Raw genomic sequence first — 12,874 nt, 5'->3', positions numbered from 1 at the left:
AATGCTGTCTATTTTTCTACGTATCATATTAAATAACTCAATACACGGACCTCAGGACCTTTAAAGACTGCATATCCTCATTGATTGACACCGACGGCTCCTGTTGGGGGTGGGAATTTCCCCATGGTGCATGGAACAACCGGAGAATAAATGATCTCATTCTTAATTGTTCTAATAGTTGGGAAGTAAGACATGCGATATTACTTGTCTTTTTTCACTTTCGGACATTTTGCACTGCATCTAGAGCCCGCTGTACCCTAGCGCGTAGATCTGGCACCTCCTCTAGCCCGACACTTACTCTCACCAAATCAGGATCCACGTTGAAAGATCTTGCCTATTTGCATGTTAGACATTATTAGCAAGCATTTGAGGCGGTACATACCCAGTCCAATTCACCGTAATGAGCAAGCAGAACATATGGAGAGCTGGAAAATTAGCAAGATTCTTTCAAGGAGGCTCAAGTCCACTCACCTCAATGTGAAATTGGTACCGAGGCTGGGACCCTTCAACACCTCCAAAGTATCAAAGAAAGCAACTGCTTCATCCGTTGTGTGAAATGTGACAGAGAATAGTCCACCATAGCCACCGTTGGGGTTGCGGAGGCCATCGTAAAAGGGTTTTGTGGGACTGTATTTGGGGTAATACACATTTTTCACTATAATTTGGTCAGTATCATTGTTAATATAATATCGGTTACGACTTGGCGTACCTAACGGAGATTCCTTCAGCATAGCCGTGATATTCTCAGAGGTGCAATTGATCTTGTCGATACGGGACATAAAGTCACGGCTATTTCTCTCGAGGAAGACGGCATCTTCTGCCCAGTAGATGTCTTCAAAGTCCCGGTCATAAATTTTCTTTAGGGCTGCATAGTACTGCCCATGGGGATTGAGCACTGCACTTCCTCCCATCACATTGCTGTCTCCGCTAAAGATCTTTGTCAAACTGCTGACGACAATGTCTGCAAGGTGGAGAACATTGATATTGATGAAGTTGCTGATAGTCTCGTCAACCACCACGGCGAAATCGTACTGGTCTGCCAGCGCACGGATGCGTTTCAAGTCTGGTGTTTTGAGAAGAGGATTGCCTGGTGCCTCAGTGAAAAGCCCGAGGAAACGTTCACCGGCCTTCAATCGAGATTCCAAATCATCCAGGTCTTCTGAGGAGCCGTGGCCATAGAAAACGCAGCCTGGTCCCCACTTTTGGAGGATTTTTAATGTATCCGTGTAAGGAAAACCGAAGCAGATTGACGGCAATTCGCCTCGAGTGGCCAGCAAGGTCTGATGAGCGTTGAAAATGGCGCTCATGCCTGAAGGATAGAGGAGGACATCGTCCTCGGAGATGCCAGCGACACGCCCTTCTGATGAAGTGGTCTCTAGAGCTTCGGGTAGCTCGACATCGGCCGTCAAGACACCTGCGATGCGTTTGCGAACAGCTAGCTTGGCCTGGTTGGCGAGAGAGGTGCTGAGGTTTCGACCAAACCGCTCCTCGATGAACTGAGCGTAGTCCCGACCATCTTCGTTTCCCCTGGGGGCGAGTCACCAATAGAGCCCTTTCTCGCTCCATTCTTGGCTTGGTATCTTCGGGGACCCTTGCAAGGACGTTGCGAAATCGACTCTGCCGTCGCAGAGCCCTTGTCTTCCACCAAGAATCCATCCTCAAGGGCACCAAGGCAGAACTCGCCCCGTCGGCTCGAAATACCATTGCCAGAGTGTTGCCATACCTGCTTGGCGATGGAGGCGTACTCTTTTGGATATATGACACACGACAAGGTAGACGTTACCGCAGTGGATCCGGCTTCGGTGTGCGGGGATGGGATGAAATTGATAATGCGGACTTTGTGCGCCTGTTCAGCAGGGATTTTGCCGAGCAAAAAGGTATGGCAAATACGCGCTGTCTTAATTGACGCAAAGAGGGTCGCAGTCTCGAGGTTCAGATCACCGACACGACGGACGATTTCCTGGGCGAGCTTTTGAATAATAGGGTGAACGAAGAACCGGGGATAGCCACATTTCATCTTGGTCGTGACCCAATCTTCTCCTTCTTCGTAGCCGACGTTTGCTCTCCATGTTGGTAGTGATACGCTGACGGCCTTGTAAATATGAGTTAGACCTGAAGTAGAAACAATTCAAAGGCCCATGGAGGGGTCTATCGCGGGGTTCGAAACATACATGGTCAGTGTTGGGAGGCACAGTTCCTCCCAAAGCTTGCAACATTTTCGAAGTTCAATCAAGCTTTTCAAGAAAATCTGGATATGTAAAAAATAAGGAGAGAAAAGGCAATGGAGAGATTGACTCAAATGATGTACTCAACTGCGACTTCGGCGATGTGTACCTAATGAGTCAGCACTGACGATACCAATACCAGATTACCGTACCCGTTATCTTAAAAAAAATCATTCGACAGTTTACAAACTGCTTATTTTCTACTCGGCTCTCCAACAAGATGTCGGCACACACAGTCAAACGACGGAAGCTCAGCCCTTCCCCAGAGAATGCCGCTTCTTCGTCTCATGCCAATTCCTCGACCGACGCGAAACGGACGTCGCCGAAAGTGACTGACAAAATGGATCAACCCAAACGACAGGCAACCCGAGGGAAAGATGAGCGCTCTGCAGAGCTTGCAATGGCCAGCGGCTTCTACAAATCCAGCTTCTTCAAGCTGCAGATGGATGAGCTGCTCACGGGATTGAGACCCAACTACACTAAGCAAGTCTCCAAGCTCCAAGCAACCCTTCACCAGATCAAAACCACCATTGAAAACATACCCGAGAAAGCTGCGCGATCCGTGACCGATGCCGAGAAGGAGCTGCGTGCCTCTGGCGTATTGATTCCATGGCCCGAGCCGCGGCCGAACAAGGATGTCAAATATACCATGTCGTATGCGAAGCCAGCCAACGTCAACGTGGTGGGTAGTTTCGCTTTGAAGACTGGCGCCCGCACTTTGGAATCGCGCCCCGTTGATTTGGCTGTGACCATGCCAAGCTCACTCTTCCAAGACAAGGACTATGTCAATTTCCGATACTTCCATAAGAGGGCCTACTACATTGCGTCCGTGGCTGCTGGTATCCAAGAGACTGTGGCGGCTCTTGGGTTTGATGTCAAATTTGCTCCTCAGGACGGAGACAGCCTTCGTCCCCTTCTCTTGTTGGAACCACGTCAAACTGAATCGGCTCAAAAATCCATCCGAATCCTGCTCGCAATCGATCCTACGCTATTCCCAATCATGCGAACACTCCCAATGAAGAACAACATCCGACAGGGTTCTGCTAACAGCTCTGAACCTGGCGAGCCGACTTCGTTCTACAATGCTAGCCTCCGTTCAGATGCCACTGTCTCTCTCTATCACAAGTCTCTCTACGCGGCTTCAAAGAAGTGCGACTCTTTCAGTGATGCATGCATTCTTGGTCGCACTTGGCTGCAGCAACGAGGCTTCCATACTCCTTTCCAGAATGGAGGTTTTGGAGGCTTTGAATGGACGGCGCTTTTGTCTCTGTTGTTTGAAGCAGGTGGTCCCTCGGGACAACCGGTCCTCTTGCCTTCATATAGTTGCTACCAGATTTTTAAAGCCACCATTCAATTTTTGGCTGGCAGAGACTTGACTACTCCTCTGTTCTTTGGCCAAGAGGTCCTAGTACCTTCTGGGGTCCCGGTTGTTTTCGATGGCCGCAGAGGCTTGAACATTCTTTACAAGATGACTCCTTGGTCTTATGCGACACTACGCCATGAGGCCGCCACAACCTTGAAAATGCTCAACGAGAGCCGAGAAGACAACTTTGACAAAGTCTTCATTCTCAAGGTCGATGAACCGGCTCTAAGGTTTGACCGCTTAATCTCGTTCCCTGAGTCGTTCAATGGGGAGACCCTCCGAGCTCTCCAGGAACAGACAGCTCTGTGGCAGGTCCTTTCTAGGGCTCTAGGTGACAGGGTCAAACTTGTTTCCCTCACGAGCCACTCCATTGATTCGTGGCCAGTTAAATCCAAGCCGAACAAAAGATCGAACCAGGGCGTGTCTGTGGGACTTTTGCTTAATGCAGAAAATGTCGGACGTATCGTTGACCACGGTCCGCCCGCAGAGGAGAAAGAGGAGTCAGCCTCATTCCGATCCTTCTGGGGTGAAAAATCAGAGCTACGTCGATTCAGAGACGGCAGTATCTTGGAGAGTCTTGTGTGGACTGATCAATCAGAAGAGTCTATCATCTACCAGATTCTGGAGTATATCCTCCAACGGCATTTCAAAATTACAACAGAAGATTTCGGGCTCATGGGCGATGAATATGATCAGCAACTCAAGAAGTCCGGTGATGATATTTTGGCATACTCTAGCCCTGCTTTCCAGTCAATCAATGACGCATTCAAGGACCTGGAGAGATATATTCGTGACATGGAGGAAGTGCCATTGACCATTCGTCATCTGGCTCCGGCCAGTCCCCTCCTTCGATACACTGCACTGAGACCTAACGGAGCCGCCGACGTTGTTCTTCAGTTTGAAAGCTCTTCTCGCTGGCCAGACGATTTTGCGGCAATCCAAATGACCAAGGTTGCATTCCTCCTTAAGATTGGTGACTCTTTGGAATCCTCCGGCGCTGCTTCTTCCTGTCGCGTTGGCTTGGAGAACGAATCGAGCAAGGTGGTCAATAATGCATACCTGGATATCCCTCACACTTCGGGAGTCTTGTTCCGCTTGAGGATACACCATGACCGAGAACAGATATTACTTGAGCGCAATCTTAAGGATCGGACTCTCAGCCCCCGGGAACGGGAAGAGGCTGCTCATGCCCTGTTCGCTTACAAGAAGTCGTTTGTTCAGACCCCACGTTTGACCCAGGCACTGCGAAGTCTATGTACCCGCTTCCCTCTGCTGTCGCCTACCATCCGTCTCACCAAACAGTGGTTCAATTCTCACTTGTTCAATGCCCAGATCAGCGAAGAGTTGATTGAGTTGCTGACGATTCGGGCATTTACTCAGCCTAACCCCTGGGAATGCCCATCGAGCGTCATGACTGGATTTTTGAGGACTCTCCACTCTCTGTCCCGGTGGGACTGGCAACAGGAACCGTTCATCGTTGACCTGGGAGGAGAGCTGAGCCCAGAAGTGACTGAAAATATTCGCACTCGTTTCACTGCGTGGCGTAACATCGACCCTGCAATGAACAGCCTGGCGCTGTTTGTGGCTTCAGATGTCGACCCCGAAGGTGTGACATGGACACAATATGAGATGCCCTCTAAGGTTGTGGCTGCTCGGATGTCCAGCCTGGCCAAGGCTGCTGTGAATCTTCTGCGAACCCAACCTCTTGATATGGAGGTCTCTGATCTGTTTGATACCTCTCTTGCTCCCTACGATTTCGTGATCCATCTCCGCCCAAAGCTGTTTGGTGACCGTTCTTCAGTGGCCAAGTTCAAGAACTTGGCGGAACCCCGCTCTGGAATGATGGCAACCGTGAAGTCATTTGTTCGAGATGTGCAGGCCTGTTACAGCCAAAGCATCCTGCTTTTCCACGGAGACGAGCGCTGTGCTGTCATTGCTGGAATTTGGAACCCCCAAACTTTGAAGCCGCGGAATTGGCACTTGAAAACGGCATTCTCAACAGCCCCAGCAGTGGACTCGAATACTCAGGTTTTGATTAATCAACCTGCCATTTTGAACGAAATTGCTCGGTTGGGTCATGGTCTCATTGAAAACATTGAGATTCATGGCACTGCAGAGGAATAGACTTGTTATTTAATCAAAATTGACAATATTTGCATATATGATCTGCCTTTCTGTAGCATTATGAGCAGTTTTAATCGACCATGAAGCCTAAGATATCTGTCTGTTCGGCTGGCTCCTATGTACTTGTATTATGCGGCCTGAGGTGTCAATAATTGATAACCTATCTACCCTCACGATGTTGTCTTCTTTCACCTCTCACTTCGTAATGGCGTCTAGAACTCGGGGTCGAGGCATCCATGCTTCATTGCAGCCTTGGAGCAACTCTAGTTTTCATTATCAAGTCCGATCTCAATTGCAGCCCGTCTGTGTGCGGCCCAGTCAACTCTTCTCAACCTCGGCTTCAAGTCAACAATCTCGCCGACCCTCCCCATCATCACCTTCGTCCTCCGTCTCATCTACCACTATAGTCACAGCCCCTTATAAAATTGAGGTCAATGCTCCTAGCAGCACCTTTCCCGCCGAGATCGTCACCCCTGCTCCCATCTCTCCATCCGCTGGACTTCCGGACAAGCTGAAACGCTTTGTTGAAATCGGCCGCACATACCTCACCTTCTACAAGACAGGCTTGAAGAATGTGTACCGGAACTACCGCATCTCAATTCCCCTCCGGAAAGAGCTGGGTCTCTCAGTATATCTTCCCGTGTCTCCTCCACGGACAGTCTCACACAATAACGCCAATGCCCCTTCTATAAGAAAAGAATCACGACTAGGACGGGCGCAATTCCAGCTTGTCTGCCGCTCAGCTCGTGATGTCCGGCGCATGATCCCCTTCACAATGATCTTGATTGTCTGCGGGGAATTCACGCCGCTGATTGTCCCAATCTTCGGGTCCGCCATTACTCCAGCTACATGCCGAGTCCCCTCGCAGGTAGAGAAGGAACGCGTTAGCGCAACCAAGAGAAAAATCGCTGCGTTGGACGTTCATGTGACTGCCTCCAAGGACAACTCTTTGAGCCTGCTTCGATCTAGTAGTGATGAGCAATTGCATCTTCTCGCTAAGCAATTTGCCGACCCAGCTTGGGCGGCGAGCGCTGACCCTGCCTCTGTGCTGCGTGCCGCTGCTGTTTTTGGCCTGGTCAAGCGTCATGACCGAGCTGCCGCGACACTTCTGGCTGGTATGATCTATCGGCCCCGGCTCGCGCGGCATGTTGAGTACCTGGCCATTGATGACGGGATGATTCGTGCTGGCGGCGGCGTTCGAGCTATGAATGCGGCCGAGGTTCGGATCGCGGTTGAAGAGCGTGGTGGAGTTGATGTCTCGGCCTGTGCCAAAGACCGCAGCCAGGCGGAGAATGTCGAAAGGCGCTGGCTGGAGCAGTGGCTGGCTATTCGTGGAGGCAGCCCAAAGTCCAAGAAGCAGTAGCTCTGGGGTTGCGGATTTTGAGGACCCCTCTGTCTGTACAGTATAATTGCTTCTAGAGGATCCTTTGTACTAATTTCAACCATTTTAAATCTCACATAATATGTCGGGAAATCGTGCTGCTATCAAGGTCTACCAAGAGTTCCTCATAGAGCATGATTATCTGAATTAATATATACCATTGGAAGCTACTCGGCATTGGAATTTCGAGACGCGGAGTGGCTGATTGTTTAAGTAAATTTCGTAATATCAAATTGCCAACATTTGCTAACATTCAGAGAAATCAACAAGACATGATGCGTATGAAAACAGTATAACACCAACTTGGCTTGAAAGACAACACTTGTGGCAATTTCGACCAAGTCAATGGGGGTATCAAGAAACCAGCTCTCCAAAAAAAAAAAAAAAAAAAAAAAAGGAATTCATGTTACGAAAATAAAGCCAGAATTTAGACAGACACTGCTTTATAAGTTTCAAGCACCCGCAACTGCCGACGCAGAAGCCCCAGCCTGCGCCTGCGCCTGACCACGGACTTGCTTGGCCCACCGCAGACCACAACTGTTGCAAAGATCACGATTTCCACTAGGACCGCGGCGCCACTCTGGAGTAACCTTGGTCCTGCACATGGCGCACGTCTTTTCTACGGAGGCAGCGCTCTGCTTGCGCTTGCGCTTCTTGCGTCGGGCCAGCAGACGTTGCAGTTCATCTGCCAGAGTGCGGTTCTGCTTCTCTAGTTCACGCAGCTCGATTTGCCAGCTTGATCCGCGGGTGGGGTTGAGTTCTGTGAAGAAGGTTGCTGGGTCGGCAGAGGATGAGATGCTGCTGTTCCCAGTTGGCAGACCGTTGAGTCCAATGAGGTTTGAGAGGTCGGGCTTTCGTTGGCCAAGAGCTCCGTATTGGCGGGGCGGTAGAGGGTCATCAACGGTGAGGGTTGTGTTTCGTGCGGTGCCGGGGAGCGCAGCAAGGTTTTCGTCCCCGGCAGCTGTTATAGCGGTGGAGGATGGAGGGAAAGATCGAGCAAATCGAATCTGGGCGACAAGGAAGGACGGTTTGACTCCTTTTCTGGCATCACCAGCGTATATAGTAGTATGCGCCGAGAGGACGTGTCCTTTCTTGTGCTGCATCTGGTGCCTGAAAGACGGGAGATCCTCGGTGTTCTTGTTGCTGCCCGCGACGGCGGTCATGCCCGCCCCCTGGCCACGAGACGCCGCATCCAGAGCTTGTGTGATTGTGGCAGGACCACCAGACTCGGGCTCCATGATCTCCTGTAAGCCCTTTCCAATAAAATCATCGGGCGAGCGGCCGAGAACCGGCTTCACTTTAGTAGTGATGAATAGAATGACACCGGACAAAGAAATCTTGGCCCAGATGTCGTTTTCAGCCAGCGCGGCAGACGAGCCCAGTCGGGCAATTTGATCCAGTGCGTAGACCGGTCGAGGACGGCCGGTCAGGACAAGATGTCTCCGGCCATGACTCCGGTCAATGTGCCATGCACCATGACTCTCGAACCACATGTATCCCCGGTACTTTTGTCTGATACGATATACCACACTCACTGGAGCAGCTGTCGTGCTCGCCCTCAAGTCACGCATCACGGGACCAATATCGCTAGGATGGCAGATCGTAGACAAGGTCTTGCCAACCAGCTCGACCGGGTCATACTCGAGAATCTTTTGGCAAGACGGCGATAAATACAGGAATTCACCGTTGAACGAAACCACATGGATCACATCATCGGTATTCTCAACCAAAATGCGATCCAAGTAGTGACGGCTGACTTCATTGCCAGATGCACTCACTGCATTGAGGATGGCAGTCACTTCATCATGACCAAATTGCGCCACGAGGTCTGGCCTAGTTGTGTACGCGTCTGGAGGTGGGACCACATACTGAGGCAGTTGATCCCGTTGATAGTTAATGCTATAAGTGCCATCTACGTAGTCGTCAGTAGAGGCACTCTCCATAAAGCAATCCAGGCATACCAGGGTTTCTCCTCGTAACGGCATCGGGCTTTTCAACCAGGTCGACTTGGAACCCGACGTAATACCGATACTCCTCCGAGTCCCACTGGATAGGGATCATAGTGATGAGATTCATAAACGGCTGTCCGCCCTTGCGATAGTTAATTATACTTGCTTGGATCTCACTGCGATCATCAATGGTTGACCGCAGCCGGTAGACCGTCTGTCCATCAACAAAAGTCCGCTTCGCACCAGGGGAGACCTTGCCATCAGGCCCTTGAAGGAATCGACAGTTCCGACCAACAATCTCCTCCTTGTTATAGCCTGTCAATCTTTCAAAGGCCTCTGAGACATATATAATGGGCTGATCTTCGCGTAAGATATCACACATCACAAAAGCACAGGATAGATCCACTGCGCCAATGTTGATTCTAGGATTCGGGCGCATTGCCACACGACCCTGGATGGGTTTAGTAAATATCGCTATCACGACGCATTTACAAAACGTACCAAAGCACCCAGTACATCAAATCCACTACTCGAGTAGATACCGGTATGCTCGGTCTTGCCAATCTCGGGCTTTTCCAGCCCCGGCGCGATAACACCTGGAGGCGCAGTCTCCGCGTCAGTCATACCCTGTGCCAGAGCCAACGGCTCGAGTACCGGGCGCACAACTCACCTTTAGCGGGGACGGGTTTCTTGGGCTGGATCGCGACCGGTTGTGAGGCACGGTACGGGCTCGCAGGCTGCAGCCGGCGCTCCTGGGGTGGGGGCCGATGAGGACGCGGCTGCATCTGTAACTGCGACCGGTCACTCATCTGGCCTGAAAAATCCGGGTCGTCAAAATTGGCCGTGGCATCGGTGCTAGTATCGTGGGGTTCCTTGCGTGCTAGCGGGGCCGCCTGCGGGTGCGGCTGTGGAAGCTGAGAATGGGTCTGGGGGTAGTAGGAGACCGGCATTGATTGTGGGAAGGACTGGTAGGCGGGCTGGAACTGTGACTGTTCCAACTGCGTCAGGCCCATGGAGGTTGCCGGGTAGGTTGTCGGGATACTGTAGGTATAGGCGCTGTTGGGATCCAGGCTTGTGGGCATTGAGACCGGGTTGGGCATCGAGTCGTAGGTGAGCATGACATTAGACATACGTCCTTCCAGGTCCTGGGGTGGCCGCTCGAAGCTCTGCACGGGTAGATTGGCGTCCTGGGGTAACATGGCGCTAAAGGCATAATTGCCGACATGGGTGGGAAAGGCCATGTAGGAAGGATCCAGGGGCTGTGAACCCCCGGAGTCCTGAGATTCATCAGGACCATAGTCAAGGTTGAAGTCCATAGAGTTGGCCATAACGTCCGTGGGGTTGAATGCAACGCCCGGACTGAGTTCCAGAGCCCCGGGTTAGCTAGGGACCAAAGTCTGGGGGACCTCCACTGTTGGTCTTTGGTCTCAGTCTCTGTGGTCTCTGAGGTCTTTGAGATCTCTATATCTTCGAGGTCTTGGTTAGTAGTTGTAGTCCTCTCTGAGAGAAGAGAAAAGGGTGTCTCTCCTCTTCTCAAAAGTGCCCTGTCACTTTGTGTGGACCCCGGAGAAGTACTGAGCGCCAATAAGCAACCAACAAACCCAGAGATGAGAATTGTTGTGGATTCTAGAACTCAACAAAAGGCGTAAGTTAATGTTTCGGTATTTCTGTGTTCATCTCTCTGGGTTGAGTTGAGTTGTGTCTGTGCCTAGAGGAAGGAAAAGGTGGGAAAGTGTCAAGAGGCAAAATCGCAGTTGATCTATCACAAATGCCAACTTAACTGTCGACACGAGTATCTCCAGCAGTCAAAGATCGTAGTGGTACAAGATCAGACGCTATTGAGTGAAACCTGAAGCATCTACTTGCGGTACTCTTATCTTAGCCCCTTTTCCTCTCTTCTTTTACCTTCTTCCTCTCTTCTCTCCTTGTTTTGATCTCCAATGTCCCCCCACGTTTCCCCATAGCGTGGCCATGGACAAGATCTCAATCACCATCTGTGGAGATGGCGGATGCGGTACGTTGCAGCAACCTTCTTCTTCTCCTGGGAATATCCCGATACCGTGATTCGGTGCCGCCTCTCCGGGTCTGGTGCGCGATCGAGATCTGATCAGATCGGGAATCAGGCAAATCGTCCATCACCCTGCGGCTGGTCCACAGTCAATGGATTCATGAGTGAGTCTCGCTGCCCCTGCAGGAAGCAATCTCTGATAGCTCATCTTTAGATATGACCCAACAATTGGTACGGCAGCCCCCCGATGCAGCGAGTTCACGTCTGATCGATTGCAGAGGACTCGTACTCCGTTACCCGCAATGTCGATGGTCTCCCCTACTTCCTCTCTATCACTGATACAGCGGGCCAAGAGGAATACCGCGGCCTATGGACGGCCTCTACGCTGAAATCCGATGCCTTCCTCCTGGTCTACGATATCACCAATCCCTCAAGTCTCGAAACGCTGGACTATTTCATGGACATGATTAATATGGAGGCGGAGCAGCGCGTGGAGGACAACGAGCGATTGCGCAAAGAACTCGGGCCCCAGGCTGCAAGGGCACAAATCGGCATGCCACCGCCGGTCAAGATTCTCGCCGGCAACAAATGCGATCTGAAAGATGATCGCGCGGTGACCTCACGCGACGGGCTCGAGTATGCGCGCAAACACGGATGCGGATTCATGGAGACCAGCGCGCGCGAAATGGTCAACATCGAAGAGACATTTTCCCGTAGGTGCATCATGACAGTCAACAAGAAAAAGGCTAACGGTGGTAGATCTGGTCCGTCGCGTTGTCGAAGCTCGTCGAGTTCATTGCCAACAAGATACACCACGTCCTCCCCAATGTACTGAGCCGGCGCACACGACAGCCTTACCGCGGACCAGTGTAGATGCCACGGTCGATGGTCGAACCCGAAGTCGCGTCTGGCGATTCATCAAACGTCGGAAGACAACGGAACCATACGAACAGGTCCAGGAACAGAATGCAATGGCTAGGACAGAAAAACAAACAAGGAAGCATTGTCTCTGTTGCTTCCGTTAGGATCATTGTCTCTATATCTATCTGTATATCCCTGTATATTAGCAGTCCTGAGAGTTCAAGGTACCATATACATATATCGTCTCCCCGGGAGCATCGACATGTTGCACATGGAAGTTATATCGAGAGCAACGGGAGCCCACCTTCGGCGCGAATGGACTCGGAACGTGTCTCCGGGGGGACCAGGGACATTTAGTTCTCCACGGATCGAATGGCCCGAGACCATATGGCAACGATCAGGCACTATTTTGACCAGAGCCAATGAGGGTATCCGCTGTATATTTCCGGATTCATGCATTGCCTGAAGTGGTAAGGCCTTCCGCCAAGCTTTGTGGATAATGAAGTAATGCATCGCGCAGAATTCGAAGCCGGAATGTGAGCCGAGAAGAGTACAAGTATTAATCCTGGTCTAGGCTTGATGATGCAACATTAAACATGAAAGACCAAGATTCTGTACGAGCAGATCCGGGGGATTAAGATCAGGTTAGAGTGGTTAACGTCATGGACTCGAGTGGCGCATGATTACTTAGATTATGCTTCATTGGTAATCAGGTGATGAATCACGATTTCGGACTACAGTACTTGGTGCTTAGGTTGTTACCTAGATAGCTGCTTATTACTCAGGTTGGTGTAAGAGCTTTGAAATTCCTTACATTTCTACTCCACGGAAGATTCCCTCGGCAGGGTCTTGCCGAGTCGCCGTGCATAGAATTATACACGTTATTATGCAGTTGAGCGCTAAACATTAGACCTATAGACATATTATTTTCACTTGGGGCATTCAGGTATACTTTCTAAATAA

The 12,874-nt window shown here is 50.9% G+C and overlaps 5 protein-coding genes across 5 annotated transcripts; 3 read left to right on the top strand and 2 right to left on the bottom strand.

The window, feature by feature from the left end:
- Nucleotides 1-214: 214 nt before the first annotated feature.
- Nucleotides 215-2,216, bottom strand: N7446_004665 (cystathionine gamma-synthase; the record flags this gene model as incomplete). The annotated part of the gene is given in 6 exon segments (XM_058513414.1): nt 215-334; nt 383-425; nt 472-655; nt 710-1,496; nt 1,514-2,092; nt 2,172-2,216. The coding sequence occupies 6 exon segments, from the start codon at nt 2,214-2,216 to the stop codon at nt 215-217; spliced, it is 1,758 nt and encodes a 585-aa protein (XP_058374743.1).
- Nucleotides 2,217-2,416: 200 nt separating this feature from the next.
- N7446_004664 (rRNA-processing protein UTP22) lies at nt 2,417-5,712 on the top strand (the record flags this gene model as incomplete). The annotated part of the gene is made up of 1 exon (XM_058513413.1): nt 2,417-5,712. Exon 1 carries the CDS (start codon nt 2,446-2,448, stop codon nt 5,710-5,712), a length of 3,267 nt encoding a protein of 1,088 aa, XP_058374742.1. The 5' UTR covers nt 2,417-2,445.
- A 205-nt stretch (nt 5,713-5,917) lies between these two features.
- N7446_004663 (uncharacterized protein) lies at nt 5,918-7,075 on the top strand (the record flags this gene model as incomplete). The annotated part of the gene is made up of 1 exon (XM_058513412.1): nt 5,918-7,075. One exon carries the CDS (start codon nt 5,918-5,920, stop codon nt 7,073-7,075), a length of 1,158 nt encoding a protein of 385 aa, XP_058374741.1.
- Nucleotides 7,076-7,545: 470 nt separating this feature from the next.
- On the bottom strand, nt 7,546-10,370 carry lreA (uncharacterized protein; the record flags this gene model as incomplete). Its single annotated transcript, XM_058513411.1, has 4 exons — nt 7,546-9,005; nt 9,055-9,493; nt 9,544-9,638; nt 9,713-10,370. The coding sequence occupies 4 exons, from the start codon at nt 10,368-10,370 to the stop codon at nt 7,546-7,548; spliced, it is 2,652 nt and encodes an 883-aa protein (XP_058374740.1).
- Nucleotides 10,371-11,013: 643 nt separating this feature from the next.
- On the top strand, nt 11,014-12,075 carry N7446_004661 (putative RAS small monomeric GTPase; the record flags this gene model as incomplete). The annotated part of the gene is made up of 5 exons (XM_058513410.1): nt 11,014-11,056; nt 11,166-11,214; nt 11,265-11,281; nt 11,329-11,763; nt 11,810-12,075. 5 exons carry the CDS (start codon nt 11,014-11,016, stop codon nt 12,073-12,075), a joined length of 810 nt encoding a protein of 269 aa, XP_058374739.1.
- Between the last annotated feature and the right edge of the window lie 799 nt (nt 12,076-12,874).

This window comes from Penicillium canescens (genome assembly GCF_028828765.1).
Source record: "Penicillium canescens strain IBT 15451 chromosome Unknown utg000003l_segment0_segment0, whole genome shotgun sequence".
NCBI lineage: Eukaryota > Fungi > Ascomycota > Eurotiomycetes > Eurotiales > Aspergillaceae > Penicillium > Penicillium canescens.
Note: the sequence above shows the minus strand (reverse complement) of the source record. Positions and strands in the feature narration are given on the sequence as shown.